Raw genomic sequence first — 18022 nt, 5'->3', positions numbered from 1 at the left:
TGTTAATTCTCATTGCTTTTGGTAAAATTTACACACGCTTTGCTAATTCTTAATTTTGTAATATTTGTTTTTCCAGGTCAAAGATGTTCTTGCTGCTATTATTTTAAGAACTGGAACAAATGCAACATATATTATAACATTATTATTATTGTTTCCAATATGTTTTTACTGGACATAAAAGTTTAATTTAAATTTATTATTTAAATCTCTCTAAATTAAATATTATTTATTTTTTATTCATTTATTTCCTTCCAAACTCATAATATAATACTTAATATAAAACATAGCATACGTGCATCGCACGTAACAATATACTAGTATATATATATATATGCTTAAATTTCCAAACTTAATGTACATCTAACAAATTATCCACTATAATTTTAACAAATTGTTGTTCATAATTAGCATAGGCTCTTATATTTTAGTAAGATATTTTTAATGTATATTACTATATAGTTGATCTATAATGCATAAACAATTTAAGAGGTTGCTAATTAAGATTTTAACTAGGAGAGATGCTTTTAGTTGACTTTGTCTCAGGAAGCGTGCGAGTGAGGACAAAATACATTGGAATCACTCGTGTTGGTCTGTAGGGTCAGTCATCAGTCCAGGAAGCAGCCAGAGTGACGTACTCGTGTATAAGAGTTATTATTCCGTAGATGTAAAGACCCAATAGACACTTGAAGCGAGGACGTTATAGTATATGTTTACAAAACATCCTAAATTTAAAGACAAAAATAGATCATTTTTTTGAAGTGTTTGATGAAAAGAGATGGAATGAATATGTACTAACCAAATCTTAAAAATTGACCTTTAATGAGTATTTTTGCCGCAATTTTTACAATGAGTATTTATTAACAACACAAACTCACTAATTTAAATATTTATACTATAAATTTCCTAAAAATTTGAACATTATCAAAAGTAATATAATGATAATAATATCAATAAAAATGAATAGTGTAGCTCAGCCCTAAAATTTAGTATGCCATAAAAAAATTATATATATATTTAGACATTATTTAGAAAAAAAAATATGGTATTTTTAAAATTGGTAACAGATAATGTATACTTTTAAAAAGGAACAATTTTTTTAGAGATAATTATATAAATCACCATTTATTTGTAAAAAAAAATACATTTTATTTACGTTTGATAAATTTTTTTTACATTTTTACGATTTTTCGTAAAAACAACACACGAAAACAATAAGAAAATTGCATAATAAAGTAACATGAAAATAACATCTAAATATCATCAAAACAATAATACAAATAACAAAAAAATCAACAAACAAATTAATATGAATATACAACATTAAAAAAAAAACTATATATTCTTTAAATAAAATCAAAAAATTCGTAAAAATATTTAAAATTCCGTGATATCGTATTTTTGTAATTTTTTTGTTATTTTTGTGTATTTGTGAAATTATCCCATTTTTTTTATAGACTGAGTAAGTATTAAGTAGAGGCCTAGACTGCTTATGGTCAAGACTGGGCGTCCAAGCTACATACTATATATATATATATATATATATATTTGAAAGAACTACATATATTATATTTGATGTGTGGATGGAGTAGTTATGGTGGAGTTGCTCTTATATATAAAGAGAAATGTTAAAAGGTATCAGTGGTGTTTAGCACCATTCTATGTGTCAAAATCGTTATTGGTTCAACTAAGTATATCGGGTCATATATAATTTAATATAATAACTTTAGGGAGCATTGGTAGCAAATCGCAACGCAACATGCTAAACATTACTGGTGCCTAATAGCAATACTCATATATAAATATATCCGGAAACATGTAATTGATTGATTGATTTGTATATGGCTTATACGTAATTATAGGAGTCTACCATGCAAGTACAGCTGGAAAATCAATCATAAAATATTCCAATTTGTCACTTTTAAAAATATGATAAATTTTTACCTATAAAAGTTGATATCAAGTTTGGGGTTTTGAGATAAAATATTCAGAATGGTGAAGACAAACTCAGATGAAGTCTCTCCAAACTCTGAATATGATAGAGCAAGTGAGGTTAAAGCTTTTGATGAGTCCAAAATAGGAGTGAAAGGCCTTGTTGATGCTGGAATTACTCAAATTCCTCGTTTCTTCCACAAATCAAAACATGATGATATTCCTGTTCTGAGAGATGCCCAATTTAGTATTCCAATTATAGACCTTGAAGGTCTTGATGGAGATCGAGTTAAGCGAAGAGAGATCGTTGATAGAGTAAAAGAAGCCTCAGAGAATGGAGGGTTCTTCCAAATTGTCAATCATAGCATTTCAGAAAGTGTTATGAAAGAAATGAAAGATGGTGTTAGAAGATTTTATGAGCAAGAAACAGAGGTGAAGAAAGCTTTTTATACAAGAGATTTTAGTAAACCAGTGGTTTATAACACTAACAATGGATTGTATACCTCTCCATCTGCTGATTGGAGGGATACATTTCTTGTTCGAATGGCTCCTGACCCTCCTAAGCCAGAGGATTTACCCCTTATATGCAGGTACACACACTTTTGAATAAGTATTATTATTGCTTTTGCAACAAAATCAAATATTAAAATATTTTTTTTTTTTCCTACTTGAAGAGACATACTTGTAGAGTACTCGAAGCAAGTGATGAAAGTAGGAATTCTATTGTTTGAGCTGATCTCAGAAGCTCTTGGGCTGAATCCGAATCACTTACATGACATAGATTGTACAGAAGGATTAGTGGTTATATGCAATTACTATCCACCATGTCCGCAACCAGAACTAACTATGGGAATAACCAAACATGTTGATATTGATTTTCTTACTGTGCTGCTTCAAGATGACATTGGTGGTCTTCAAGTTTTGAATAACAATCAATGGATTGAGGTTTCTCCTCATCCTGGAGCTTTAGTTGTGAACATCGGAGATCTTCTTCAGGTAAATATACTTGTTTGGCTTAGCCTTTAGAAAAAAAATCATATGTCCCAAATTTTCCAGTCCCAACCCTGTCTCTCCAATCAATAATTACTATCTATTTTTATTTTTTTCATCTCATTTATTAATCTTTCCAAACAAACTGCTCTAAGTGTCCGTTTATTTCTCGGTAACCTCAAAAGTTAGAACAACCTTTTCCACATTTATTACCTTTCTTATTAATTATTTAAATATCATCACTTAATAATAATAATAATAATATAACTAATGTAAATCAGTCTCCTTGATTTTTGGAGTAGTTGAAATCTTATTTTTATGATAATATCCCGCTATTTTCGTAGATTGACAACTGATTTTGAGCTTTTTGTGAGATTTGAACATTTGAAGGAACTACTGACAATGAGGGTCCCTTATGGGTGTGACATGGTCGTCAACCACCTTTAGTGATGAAGCCCATACTCGGGGGCAACACCCCCGACCGAGACCCAACTTGAGGGGGGTGACAACTACCATCGTCGGGTGACCCCTAGGACTCAACTTAAGGGGGTGACAACCACCATCGTTGGGTGACCCCCCGGACCCGACTTGAGGGGGGTGACAACCACCATCGTCGGGTGAACCCCCTCGGGACCGAACTTGAGGGGTGATGACAACCACCATCGTTGGGTGACTCCCTCGGGATCCGACTTGAGGGGGGTGACCACCACCTTCGTTGGGTGATCCCTCGTCCGTTGTCAGTAGTTATGTTGTAATGTGGATATCCTCATATACATCTGAGAATGTCATTATATCTAAAATGCATGACTTGTATCACGAGGGTGTAGGGGGTGAGAGTATACCCCTAGACCAATCCTTTGGAAGGTAAGGGGTAATAGTATATATTCCCTAGACTAACTTGGCATATGGGTGTGTGGTGATTGTTCATTCCGCTTACAAAGGTGTTAGTCCATCATTTTTCCTTCTCGGAGATACCCACCTTACTCAATCTAGGGGTAAGGTGACTGTCTGACTTTCATGCTAACGGTCAGGCCACCCTTCATGATTAACTATCATGACTTTACATATTCTTCATTAATTTAGTCTCAGTATTTTTGTGACACGTGTTGCTACTCTTGACACATCATCGTCGTTAAAATTTAAGTAAACACTAAAAATCTTAGATTCTCCAAAAACAGAATTAACCTATTATCCAAACAAAAGAAAAAAGCAAGAACTTTCACTTATGCTAGATGTAGTACTTTTAACTATAAGCAAAAATAGAAATTTAACTATTTTTTTTTCATTATATATATATATGGTCTTATTGCTTTTTTCTTCTTCATCATATAATGTTATTAATTTTGTTTGTTTGTTTTTTTGTTTAGCTTATAACAAATGATAGATTCAAAAGCGTTGAGCATAGAGTAGTTTTGGCCAATGATATGGGTCCTCGAGTATCGATTTCAAGCTTCTTCTGCACAGGTAATCTGCAAACTTCAAAATTGTACCGACCGATCAAAGAATTGTTATCAGAAAATAACCCTCCAAAGTATAGAGAAACCACAGTAAAGGACTATATTGCTCATTCCACCAAGCAAGGCCTAGATGGGACTAAACCTTCTCACCATTTTAGGGTTGATCCCAAAATAAAATGATGAATATATTTTGTGGCAATAAACTATAATAGATTGATAATATTGTTGGTTTTTTTTTTTCATTAGTAATTGCTTCTTTACTTTGTTAAGTGTTAAGTTATCGTATGCAATTTGTAACACTTTATTAAGTGTTAAGTCTAGTTGAGGTAATAATAGACTTATATAGTGTTGGTTTAGTGTTATATACATTTTACATGTTATTAAATAGACAATTATAATGTTGTTATAGTGTTATATATTGTAAAAAATGGCATTATATATTTAAACTTTCTAATTATTTATGTTACATTTAATTACGGTTTTTTAAATGCAATGGTACAATTTTTTATTACATATTATAACTATGTTGTATGATTGTTATAATTTTGTAATATAAATCTTTGTTAATGTTTATCTTTTATTTTTCTACAACACTTTTATAATGAAATTGTTGTTAAATTTTATAAAACCAATTTTTTTCTCCAAAAATATAGTTATAATTTATGTATTTTTGTATCATCCAAAATATCCAATTAATACATGTGTTTTAAAATAAAATTGAGTTCAAAACATCACAAATATCCAATAATAGGAAGAAAAAAAAAACAACTCAATAAGAATATATAGGAAATTTTTATTTTTACAATTTTGTATATGGAGCACTTATGACACTTACATTAATATTAATAGATCGTTAAAAGATATTATTGGTTCTAGCACCCTCCTCGATATTATACTGCTATAGTGTAATTAAGTATTGAGTCTCATATAATTTAAGAAAATAACTTTTAGAGAATATCGTTAATTAATTATAAGACACTACCTACAAAAAGTGTTTGACACTATTAGAGCCCAATAACAATACTCTAATATTGTAAGACACTACCTACAAAAAGTATTGGACACTACTAGTGCCCACTAACAATGCTCTAATATTGTAAGACACTACCTACAAAAAATATTGAACACTACTAGTGCCCACTAACAATGCTCTAATATTGATATAGGCTTCAAATCATTCTATACCACATCAAAAAATGTGCACTCCTTTGAGTTTTCCAAAAACATTTAATTGATGATTTTGTTTAATAATAATAATAATAAGGGTAAATATTATTTTGGGCTCTGTATTTTGTATCCTGTGTTTTCTTAAATGACAAAATAGACCCTATATTTTCCAAAATAGTAAAAATAGGACTCTGAGCTTAATTTTTGATAACTTTTTTTTTTAATATAATCAACTTGAAAATAATTCATAATACGAACAGACACAAAAAATGTCAACAATTTTATCATAACACTTTTAGATCGGATTATAATTAAATTTTATTTTGACAAAAAATCAATTCAGTGTCATATTTGTACCATTTTAGAAAATACAGAGTCTATTTTTTCATTTAATAGCAAAACAGATGGTCCAATTAATAACTTTTGCAAAGCGCAGGGTCCAAAATGGTAATCATAATATAATAATAATAAGTCTATCATGTGCTATGCTATAACAGCTTAATGATCTTAAAGAGAACAACTTTGCCATGTGCTAAGCCATATGAGCTTAATAATCTTAAGTAAAATATATATATATATATATATATTCATTTTATTATAATAATCTTGTCTTAATTACCAAGTTTCTGAAAATTTGATCAACCTTTTTTTAAAAATACAAATCTTAATTACGTACCTATCTAAAAAGTTGACCTCAAGCCATAAAAGATCCCTAGATTGTGAAAATGGAGAGTTTTTCAAAATTGTCAACCATAACATTTCAAAAAGTGTTATGAAAGAAATTAAAGATGGAGTGTAGCTCTACTCAAAAGATAATTATTTTTTTACCAATTAAGTCTTCTTACAGGTTTATCTTTGTTATTATTTTCTTATTGTTCATAGAATAGTTTGAACAAAAATTTTGAACAAGCCTGGATTTTAGGAAGAAGAGATTCCTAATTAAGTCTCATTTTAGAAGGAAGTGAGTACATATTTTTAGGAGAAGATTTTTTTTAAAATTCATTTCAGGAAGAAGTGAGCACACGGGTTGAAAGGATTTCACCAACCTGATTTGTTTCACAGATCAGATTAGTAAAGTGGATTACAAAAGGTTGTGAGAAATATTTGGAGGAATCCAACTTTGTATAAGTCAATGGCATTTGTAATTTTTGATATTTTATTAATTGATTTCATTCTCTAAATGTGGTCCCATGAATTATATCAAATATAATTCTCTTAGTGTAAATTTATACTTTCTGTATTATTATTTATTTCTATTAATCGTATGGTGCTACAAAGATAAATTATGTGTGCACGTATAAATTATACAAAAATATTTGGCACACACTTATATGTTGTAAAAAAAAATTAACAAATTGTCGTTATTTAAGATGGATCATACTTGTTAAAAGTAACTTGGTACATAGATTTGTGCACATACTAGTAGTTTTCAAGAAACTAATATGGTGGTTATTTTGATTTCTCTCCAATGAAGAGACATACTTCTGCAGTACTCAAATCAACTAATAAAAGTAGGAATTTCTCAATTCGAGTTGATCTTAGGCTCTTGGGTTGAATTCAAATCACTTGTACGACATGGATTCACTACAAGAAATATAACTTTTACCAGCACAGTTCGCTACTGCGCTGGTAATAGTAACTTTTACCAGCGCATTTCACAAACTGTGCTGTCAAAGAGGTTAAAGTTTTACCAGCGTACATGTGTAGTGGCTAAAATCTAACTTTTACCAGCGCATTTACGTGCTGGAAAAAATTATCTTTACCAATGCTTTTCATTTTATGCTGGCAAAAGTTCTAATACCAACATTGATTTGCCAACCCCCTTTTGCCACGCATCACAAGTAAATTCTATTTTACCAGCGCAATACTAACTTTTGCCAGCACAAAAATGTGCTGGCAAAAGTGATATTTCTTATAGTGATTGTACAGAGGGATTAGTGTTATTATGTCATTACTATCCACCGTGCCCTCAACCAGAACTAACTATGAGAGTAACCAAGCATGCTGATATGGACTTCCTCACTATGTTGCTTCAAGATGACATAGGTGGTATTCAAGTTCTAAATGACAATAGTTGGATTGATGTTTCCCCTCAACTTGGATCTCTAATGGTCAACATTGGAGATCTTTTTCAGGTAATTTTATATTAACGTAGCTAAAAAGTACTAATGATGCTTAATATTACATAAATATATTATATTATTGTTGGTGTATTTAAGTATCAAAATTCATAATGTGATCAATGCTTGATCATGCACCTCATACACAAAACAAAACAAGAGATTGATCCAGAACAATGCTAACAGTTTTCAATGCAATTCGAATAGAATTAAAACCAGAGAATCAACAATGAATAAACCAGTAATTGAAAAACCAGAAAATGAACAAAGATTTAATGAGCAATTATAGACAAGAATGTAGGGAGAAAGAATCAAACACAACCAGAATTACGAGGTTCGAACAAATGATGATGAATCACTTGCCAACTCCTCGGCCAGAACAGCTAGGGGTGTACATCAAACCGCTCAAACCGCCTGCACCGCACCACACCGCAAAAAAAATGCGGTTTGAAATTTTTCGCGGTGCGGTTGCGGTTTGAATTTTTCCTAAACCGCACGGTGCGGTGCGGTTTGCGGTTTGGAATTATTAAACCGCGATTCAAACCGCACCGCACCGCATGTTTTAAAATTTAATTTTTATATTTATTTAATTAAGCCCATACATATGAGCCTAACCCAAGCCCATAAATCTTAGGACAAAATCCATAACTCTTTACAAACCCTCTCTTCTTAGCAACAAACCCAAGCCCATACATGTATATTAAAATTTGGAGTTAGAAGTTTGTGTTTGTACATTTATATTGTTGTTGGAATTTAATTAGTTTCAAGTTTATTATTTTGATTTAGGTGTGTTGTTGAAACTTTAAAAAGATTATTAACTTATTGTTGTTGTTATAACTTTTATTAGTCTCAAGTTTGTTGTATTTTCTTAAGTGTTTTGGAATAATAATATTAATGATTGTTTAATTATTTTGTGATGACTTCAAAAAAAAATGTGATAGTTCAAACCGCATAAACCGCAGAAACCGCACCGCACCGCATCATTTTTTGCGGTGCGGTTTTTGCGGTTTTTTAGTATCGCAGTGCGGGTGCGGTTTGGAAAATTGGAAAAACCGCATGTGCGGGTTGGTTTGAAAAAATGGTTAAAAACCGCACCACCCGCACCGCGAACACCCCTAAGAACAGCCCCAAAGGCTTGAATCTTTATTGAGCTAGAAGAGAGAATTACAATGTTGATCATGAAAGTGTTCTTGACACATTCACTCAAGAAGCATAACTTCATTTACAATCAACTTCACTCAAAAAACTCTCTTTCTTGCACACTAAACTAGCTCTCAAAACTCTGAAAAATTTCTCCCAAGATTGCTGCTTAGTTGTTGTAGCAGTAGGCTATTTATAGCCTAGATGTTATAACCCGATCCTAACTGTCATAACTGACAGTTAGGTAAAACCATTGGGGGTTTGAATGGCGGAGCCAGTGATATCTACCAATCAGAACAATTCATATAATTTAACTTAATAATTATAATGAAATATAGCCAATGACAAAACGTCACTTTTAAGTTGTGCTAGGCAATGCTCTTAAGTACTACTTATTAAAACAAGAAAAGCATAAAAAGTTAGAAATTTCCTCCAATCTATATGTACTAGGTCTAACATTCTACTCTCCTAATTATTCTCTAATTAATATTCGCATTCATCTAAACTTCCATCCCTTTATTGAATTCCATCTTAGACTAATATACCAAGAAAAAATATAAGAACACTACAAAAAAAATTATTTTAGTCACAACAAAACTTGTGACTAAAAATAGAAAAATTATGACTAATTATAAAGTATTATTCCAATATGTTGTGACTAAAAATGAGAAATGTTATTAGAAAAATAAATAAAGTATCAAACGCGGGAATCAAGCAGGAATAGAGCCAAGTGCAAAGGGAGTCTTGGCCCCTCCCATTTTTTTTTTTTTAAAAAAAAATCTAATAAAATTAAAAATAGTTGTATATTATTATACTAAATATTTGAAAAAAAAAAAAAAAAATTGGCCCCCTTAATTGATGATGGAGCTACTTCGGTACCAACCCTTCACAGTTAGACGGAAAATTTCTGCCCCACTAAGATCGGGTACCCCTGAGAGTCCATTCCAGAAAACAGGATTTTGGTAGAAAAGTTCAATAATATGAACTATAAATACTTGGAATATTGCTATTGGGCACCAGTGGTGCCTAGCACCTTCTAAATGTGTCGACTTGCAATTGGCTAGCGATACTCTATAAAAATTATTATATTAAACTATATGGAACCCGATACTTAATTGCACCAATAGCGATATTGACATGTAGGAGGGTGCTAGGCACCAGTAGTGCCCTTTAGCATTTCTCATATTTTATTTACATCAAATCTCTGATCAACCCAAAGCAATTAATGCATTTGAATAATTTCAATGCCATAACTAACAGTCACTATAGTTTGGTAGAATGAATGGTCAAAATGTGTTGCAATAACTAACATTCACTCACAATTATTTCTTCTCTTTTTGACTTTTTCATAGCTTAAAAATACTCACTAATTCTTTCTAGAGTTTGTTAAGCTATGGATGAGCTCAACTATGATAGAAAAAGTGAGCTAAAAGCTTTTGATGACACAAAAGCTGGTGTCAAAGGGCTAGTTGATTCTGGCATCACAAAAATCCCAAGAATTTTCTATGAGCCAAAAGAAAATAATAACAACATTATTCCATCACCCGATTCAAATTCGGGGGAAACCCAACTCGGTATTCCAGTTGTTGATCTCAAAAATGTCGAAAATGATTTGACTCGACGCCAAGAGATCGTGCAAGAAGTCGGGGTTGCGGCCGAGTCATGGGGATTTTTTCAAGTGGTTAATCATGGTATTCCTCTAAGTGTTCTTGAGGAAATGGAGACCGCGGTGAGGAGGTTTTTTGAGCAAGAAAATGAGGTGAAGAAAGAGTTTTACACTCGCGATTCGTCGAGGAAGTTTCGGTATAATAGTAATTTCGATCTGTTTAATGCCCCAGCAGCTAATTGGAGGGACACTGTGTTTTGTATTATGGCTCCTAATCCTCCTAAGCCAGAGGAGTTGCCATTGGCATTGAGGTATTACACTATATTTTATTTATTTGTTTATTTATTTTGGTTTAAATTGAGTGGTTTGATGTATTTAAGTTAAGATTTAATGTACTTTGTGATGTAATAAGAAAAAAAATAAAGAAAGGAGAAGAGGCAAAACAGAGTCAGAAGTTAGACAAAACAAATAAAAAAATTAATTTTTTTTTATTATGAACTTAAAAGGGTTTATTATTTTTAGTACTGCTATTAGACACCAGTAATACTTAGAGTCTTATGAATAGTTAATGATATTTTATAAAATAATGATATGATATATTAGATGATGCTAGGCGACACTGGTACTTTTTTTAGTATTGTAAATAAGGAGGGTAATATAGTAATTATATTGATCTTAACAGATTTTATTTCATCACACCATTTTGTATTAATTAGCTAGGCTTAAATTGATTGGAAAGTATATATAATCCCTATTTACATTATGCTTATGTGACCCTATATATTGTAATTAATAGAGATATACTATTGGAGTACTCAAATGAGGTGATGAAACTAGGAATTGTGTTGTTGGAGTTACTATCTGAAGCTCTTGGAGTCAACAAAAATTACTTAAAAGACATGGAATGCGCTCAAGGATTGGACGTTTTGTGCCATTATTATCCACCTTGTCCGGAGCCAGAACTAACTATGGGAACAAGCAAGCACGCCGATGGTGATTTCTTTACAATTCTTCTACTTGACCGCGTAATTGGTGGTTTGCAAGTTCTTCATCAGAATCGTTGGATCGATGTTCCTCCTATTCCCGGAGCTTTGGTTATTAACATTGGCGACTTGCTACAGGTATGTCATAAAAAAATGACTTATGACATCTTTCTATATATGTATAAAATTTCGAGTTTTAGATATAGTGTCACTTTAGTATTAGTGTTGTTTCATTCAGAATAATTTACAATAATATTTTGTACACTACTGTGAATTAAAACAACAATGGTACTTGATCGCGACACTAGATCTATGTCATAATAAAAAATTGGCTAATTAGGATTTTTGTCCCATAAACTTTGACATGTACCAAATCATGCCTCCTAAACTTTTTAGGTTGTTAAAAATGCCCCATGAACTATTGAAATTACTGGATTTAAGGACTTTTGTCTAATTTCATTCAATTTTACTATTTCAGTGATTGTTTATATACTAAGTCATGCTCTCCAGACTTTGATATCTACCAAATCATGCCCCTCGAATTTTGACATGTTCTAAATCATGGCCCTTAGATTTTCATCCATGTTAGACTTTTTTACTAAAATTGGAAAAAAAGGCTTTAAATCTAACAATCTCAATAGTTCAGGGGACATTTTTAACGACCTTAAAAGTTCAAGGGACATGATTTAGTACATGTCAAAGTTCAGGGGACAAAAATCCTAATTAGCCTAAAAAATTATATTCTTATAAGCAATAATAATCAATTGTTGGGTTTTGTAGCTTGTATCGAATGACATGTTGAAAAGTGTTGAGCATAGAGTAGTGGCAAATCACGACGGTCCTCGAGTATCTGTTGCTTGCTTTTTTAGGACAGATATGGAATCGTCTTTAAAGTATGGTCCAATTAAGGAATTGTTAAGCGAAGATAATCCTCCCAAGTATAGAGAGACCACCATTAAAGAGTTTGTTGCTCACTTCAACTCGAAAGGCCTTGGAACAACTTCTGCTCTATCCCATTTTAGGCTCTGATGAGATATTATATATATATATATATTATTTTATAATAATGTATATATGATCACACATTTAGATTATAAATTATAAGAGAATCACTTCATATAATATTTTTTTAAACCTTTTTTTATTATTTTTATGGTTTGGATTGCTCCGGTGGTTTCTATATGAGTTGATATGTAGCTTTGGGTTGTGATTTAGATTACTTTGTTAGTTGCTATGTGGATTTCAGTAAAAATACTAAAAAAAAAACTATTTTGAAGTGTGAAAATAAAATAAACTCCTAAATATATAAAAGGATTTATATACTAAAATAGTACCGAGCACAAAAAAAAAAGAATAAAATGACTTTTGTCTACTATTAATGATTGTTCAAATTGAATGGAAATAATCTTTCAACCAACTTGGTGGCTTCTTCTCAAGCTCAGGTCAGGTTAGGCCTTGGGCATAGACGGATTAGGCCCTCGTCTTTAGTATAGGCAGACTAAGTCTGTACTTACGGCCCACCTAACCTAGGAGCTCGGGCGTTCTTAGTTCCTTTCAAGATGTGAGAGTCATATATGGCTATATGTTTCTTAAGGCTATTATATATGTTTATGTCTATAAATTATATTTTAATAAAGCTTTCTTTTATGTATAATTTAAGTGATACCTTCTGATATTGGTTAGGTGAAATTATTTCTAATCAAGATCGAAGTGATTAGACCACTTGAGGCTAGCTCAAGTGGCCATAGGAGGTGCGTGTGTATTGGAGGTCCTGGGTTCGAGTCCCAGGTTATGCTGATGTAATATATAAACGCTTAAATCAAAAAAAAAAAAAAAGATCGAAGTGATTTGACGCTTACAACATACTGAGCATAGTGAGTATTTGTCAGCATAATTTTTCTACTTTCTTCTGTTAAAGCAAGAATAATTTTAGCTATATAGATTTATAGTTAAAATTAATTGTAATTGTCATACTTACCATTTACTAAATATATATTATAAATTTTATTAAATAATATTGTACTAAGAGACTAAATATTAAATATTGTTACGCATATGTCTTGTGCTTCATTTTAGTTTATTAATTTTTATGTAGTGATATAAATCTAATCAATTTTTATTGTAATTTTGTTTTTTTTTTCGGTTATAAAATATAGGTAACGTCTACAATTCAATTATAGTCGAGTGATTATGTTATCTATAAATGAGCCAAATACTTTAAAATTCTTAAGTATTTGTAATGTGGGACAACATACTCTAATATTTTTACATGATTATTTTTTTGTTTTTGTTTTCAACTTCCTAGCTAGGTGCGTAATCGCAAGTTTGGATTCTCTTGGTCTCGAGAAAAGAGGAGAAAAACTGTTGCTAAGATAAAAAAAAATTAGGCTGAATGAATGGAGAAGAAGAAAATTTCTTGTTTGAAACCTGTGCAAAGTGGGCACAACACATGTCGGCCCCATTGCTCTGCAATTTCGTGCCAATTGCATCAAATGGCATGACATGTTAGAACAACATGACCGACTTAACACGACATGGCAGAGCAATGAGGTCGACTTAATTTGGTCGTGCCTAATTTTTAGCCCGGGAAAATTCTTGCCCAAATCTAACAGTGCAATTTTGAAAAATTAAAAGAAAAAAATTTTGGTGCCTAAAAAGGCCATGTCGTGCTAGACTCACATTTTAATTTTAAAAGAAAAAATATTTGGCACGACTTTATGTGGAATATTGGTATTGGGAACTAGTGGTATTCAATAACTTTTATAAGTGGTGTTCCACGATTAGTTAGTTATATTCTCTAAAAGTTATTTTGTTAAATTATATGAAACACGATACTTAACTATGCTAATAGCAGTATGACACTAAAAATGATACTAAGTACCAATAATACTTTTCAACAATTTTCCTGTAAGATTTTTGACCAAATTGACCTACACCAACAAAACACTTAATATCAGTATCCAAGGTCAATTTTGACTTTTCCTTTGTCTAATTAATTTTAGACAACAAACGGCAGCGTTTTAACCCTACGACACCAAAACTTATGCCGTATTAATCCCTGGCTTAAAGACTCTCTAAGAAGAGTCTAGAAACTCTAAGACTCTAACACTCTCCTCACTTAGTCACTCAAACCCTAAAACCACGAAACCCTAGCAGAGCAAGTTCTTCACAAGAACTTGCTCGATCCCAGTAGAAACCCTAGGATCCTCACCCCACACACACAGAGATTTAAGTTTAGTAAATGAAAAACAAAAGTAAAGGAGAGAAAACACCAGAAAATATTTAAGAGCTCACCCAAAAATTAGGGCTACGTCTCTGTCAAGCTCGTCTCAGAGATTAGCTTGATATCCACTATCAAAAAATGTCGATTTACAAGTTTTGGAGCTTCCTGTCACATAAGAACGACCAGGTAAACCCGATTCTCTTTTGTACAATTTTCCGTGTTTGTTTTTCTTCTGATTTTGTTCTCGATCTAACTCTATTTCTTGTTGTTGTGCATGTACTTCCTTCCCTCTGTTTCCTCACCACGAGAACTCCATTCTCGTCTCTGGATCTTGGAGCTGAGGTCTTCAAAGAACTAGGGTTTACTCCTCCTCTCTCTCTCTCTCTCTCTCTCTCTCTCTCTCTCTCTCTCTCTCTCTCTCTCTCTCTCTCTCTCTCTCTCTCTCTCTCTCTCTCTCTCTCTCTTTCTTCTGATTTGTGTTCTCTGCTTGTATTTGCTTTGATTTCGTGTTTATATACATGTATGAAGTCGGTTGATCACAGATTTAGGAGTTAGTTACAATAACAGTTGTAACTAACTCCTATTTCTTGATACAGTAGAGGCGAAGCCACCTAAGGTTGAGTCAAGTTGTTTATTTCTGTTGTAAGTTTGCTGATGTGGATATTTGTTTGTAAGGGACTGGTTATAAGTGGAATTTACTCAATATTTTCTATGTATATCGACCTTAAATCTCTAATTTCTAGGCACGCCAATATATTGGCTGAAAGGGCATAGTGCCTAAATCTAATATTTCTTGTGGTGGCATAGTGCTAAACTTAATAGAAATAAAGTAAATATGCTCATATAGATAGAAAGCCTAATTATTAGGTTCCCACCTTACTATATCAAGTTGTATTATTTTGAACCACTTGAGGCTAGCTCAAGTGGCCATAAGTGGGTGTGTGTGTCTTGGAGGTCCTGGTTCGAGTCCCAGGTAAAACATGGTTGTAATATATAAACGCTTAAATCAAAAAAAAAAAAAAAGTTGTATTATTTTGTGATCATATCATATTATGGTACCTACTCATAATATGAGTGGTGTCCATCATTTTTTATAATTTTTTATAAATAGTTTTATGATTAGTTAGTTATATTTTTTAAAAATTATATAAAATTGGATACTTAATTATATCAATAACAGTACAACACTAAAAAAAAAAGTACTAGACACTAATGATATTTTTTTAACATTTTTTATATATATAATAAGTCTTTGTATAGTTGTTTAATAAAATCAACCTTGCCTGCCCAATACATATTTATTATTTATTTTTGACAAACTATAATTATTGAGAAATGTTAAAGGGCATCAGTGGTGCCTAGCACCTTCCTATGTGTCAATATCGCTATTGGTACAACTAAGTATCAGGTCCCATATAATTTAATATAATAGTTTTTAGGGAGTATCGCTAGCCAATCGCAACGCGACATGTCGCAAAGGTGCTAAGCACCACGGGTACCTAATAGCAATGCTCATAATTATTATCATCTAAAGAAAAACTATAATAATGGTTATATGTTCGTCCAAATCAAAAACTAACGACGTGAATTTCAAAAAGATAAATTGATCGAGTGTCATGCACTCAATAAATTTTGCCCAACATATCTAAAAAATTATGGGACCACCAAATTTAATTTTCTAGCAAGTTGAAAATAATAAATTCAATATTGTACAATCGAGAAAGGCCGGCTCCTCCTATTCTAGCATTGAGCTCTTTCAATAAAATATTACTAACTATTTTAACTTTTATTAATGTATAATGTCAAAAAATTGGGTCAAGTTTATTTGGGATCTCAACAATAGAGGGGTTCGTGTTGATGATATTTTCTTATATGCTTCGATTGTTGTGGATACTATTTGGAGAGTGCGCAATGAGAAGATCCATAATAACTGTTCTCCTGATCTAAAAAAATGTATTGATAATATTTGTACATCTTATGCAGATTTACATGTTACTTTGCTTCCTACTCCCACTCCAGATCAAAAGGAAGTTTGGTCCCTTCCTCTCCGGATTGGATTAAGCTGAATTGTGATGTCAAGGTGGGAGCCAGTAGTATGTGCTTGGCTGTGGTTGCAAGGGATCATTTTGGCAGAGTCATTAGAGTTCAGACGGCTCGGGAAGCTTTCTCGGACGCTCTTTGCGGAAAAGCTGCGGCTTGCTGCTTGGCGATTTCGGTGGCCTTAGATATCGGATCTAAGTTTGTGATTGTGGAGAATGACTCGAGTGTGGTCATCAATGCTCTCAATGGGAAGGATTCTTGCTGGGCGCTTGAAAACTATATCTCATTTTGTTCTAAGTCTTCTCCACTCTTTATTAGTTGTAATTTTGCTTTTATAAGTAGAACCTGTAATTTTGCCGCTCATAATGTGGCTAGATGGACGTTTGCTCATCAAGTATTTGGGTCTATCCTGATTTCGGTTGTACCTAACAATATTTTGTGTAACGACCGAGAAATCTAACTTATTTGAATCTATGATATAGACGTTTTTTCTCAAAAAAAAAAAAATAAGAAAATAAATTGTTTACTACGATTAAAAGAAAAAATATTTTTAAAAATATATAATTTTTAAAAATATTTTTTGAATTTCCTTAAGACTCATTTCAACTATTTATTATGTTAAAATTAGACCTCACTGTAACCTTTATTATTACAGTTTTACAGATGAAGTGAAAATTACAAATAAAAGCAAACAGAATACAACAGACCATCAGATCCTAGGTGGCTTCGCCTCTAGTGAATCAAGAACTAGTTGTTAGTTACAACCGAAGTTGTAACTAACTCCTAGTTCTGTGATCAACCCTAGAACTACAACTATAAAAGGAACAGAAGAGAAGAAATGAAAATATACCAGATGCAAAAAGCCCTAGGTTACCAGATCTGAAAAAGTTCTTCAGCTCCAGATGTTTTTCAAGTACATGCACAAGAAACAGAAAAGTGTTAGTGTGAGAAACCAGAAAAACAAGAGAGAAATAAACACAGAAAACACAAGAGAGAAAAACCTAGAAATACCAGTCGATCTGTGACTTGGATTTCTTACCTGTTGTAATATTCATGCTTCATAGTGAAAGATCTGAGGTCGATCTTCAAGGCGAGCTCAAAGAGGATGTACCCCTGATTTAGGGCGAACCTCTATAATCTCTGGTGTTATTTTTCTAACCCTAACCAAATGATCTATGTTTGATATTTGTGTGTGTGTGTGTTGGGTTGTTTCTGGGAAGGTTTCTGGGTAAGATCGATCAATAGATCGAGAAGGATCTCTGGTTCTAGGGTTTGAGAACCAGAGAGAAGGCAGAGAGAAAGAGAGAGAGTTTGAGAAACTCTCGAATGTTCGAAGGTGCAAATGAGCTAGGGTTAGCTCTGATTGA

The 18022-nt window shown here is 32.3% G+C and overlaps 2 protein-coding genes across 3 annotated transcripts; both read left to right on the top strand.

Annotated features, from left to right (window-relative positions):
• Positions 1-1917: 1917 nt before the first annotated feature.
• On the top strand, positions 1918-4738 carry LOC115722327 (1-aminocyclopropane-1-carboxylate oxidase homolog 1). Of its 2 annotated transcripts, XR_009684410.1 has the most exons (4): positions 1918-2519; positions 2604-2925; positions 3264-3914; positions 4287-4414. XR_009684410.1 is itself a non-coding variant. In XM_030651519.2 (3 exons), the coding sequence occupies exons 1-3, from the start codon at positions 1990-1992 to the stop codon at positions 4554-4556; spliced, it is 1122 nt and encodes a 373-aa protein (XP_030507379.2). In that variant the 5' UTR covers positions 1931-1989; the 3' UTR covers positions 4557-4738. The 2 variants fall into 2 exon arrangements, 1 of the variants encoding a protein (XP_030507379.2); XM_030651519.2 differs by lacking the exon at positions 3264-3914 and having other exon boundaries at positions 1931-2519; positions 4287-4738.
• Positions 4739-10148: 5410 nt separating this feature from the next.
• On the top strand, positions 10149-12606 carry LOC115722336 (1-aminocyclopropane-1-carboxylate oxidase homolog 1). The gene is made up of 3 exons (XM_030651529.2): positions 10149-10720; positions 11206-11530; positions 12173-12606. Exons 1-3 carry the CDS (start codon positions 10197-10199, stop codon positions 12419-12421), a joined length of 1098 nt encoding a protein of 365 aa, XP_030507389.2. The 5' UTR covers positions 10149-10196; the 3' UTR covers positions 12422-12606.
• Positions 12607-18022: the final 5416 nt, after the last annotated feature.

The sequence above is a fragment of the Cannabis sativa genome, chromosome 9, assembly GCF_029168945.1.
Source record: "Cannabis sativa cultivar Pink pepper isolate KNU-18-1 chromosome 9, ASM2916894v1, whole genome shotgun sequence".
Classification (NCBI taxonomy): domain Eukaryota; kingdom Viridiplantae; phylum Streptophyta; class Magnoliopsida; order Rosales; family Cannabaceae; genus Cannabis; species Cannabis sativa.
Note: the sequence above shows the minus strand (reverse complement) of the source record. Positions and strands in the feature narration are given on the sequence as shown.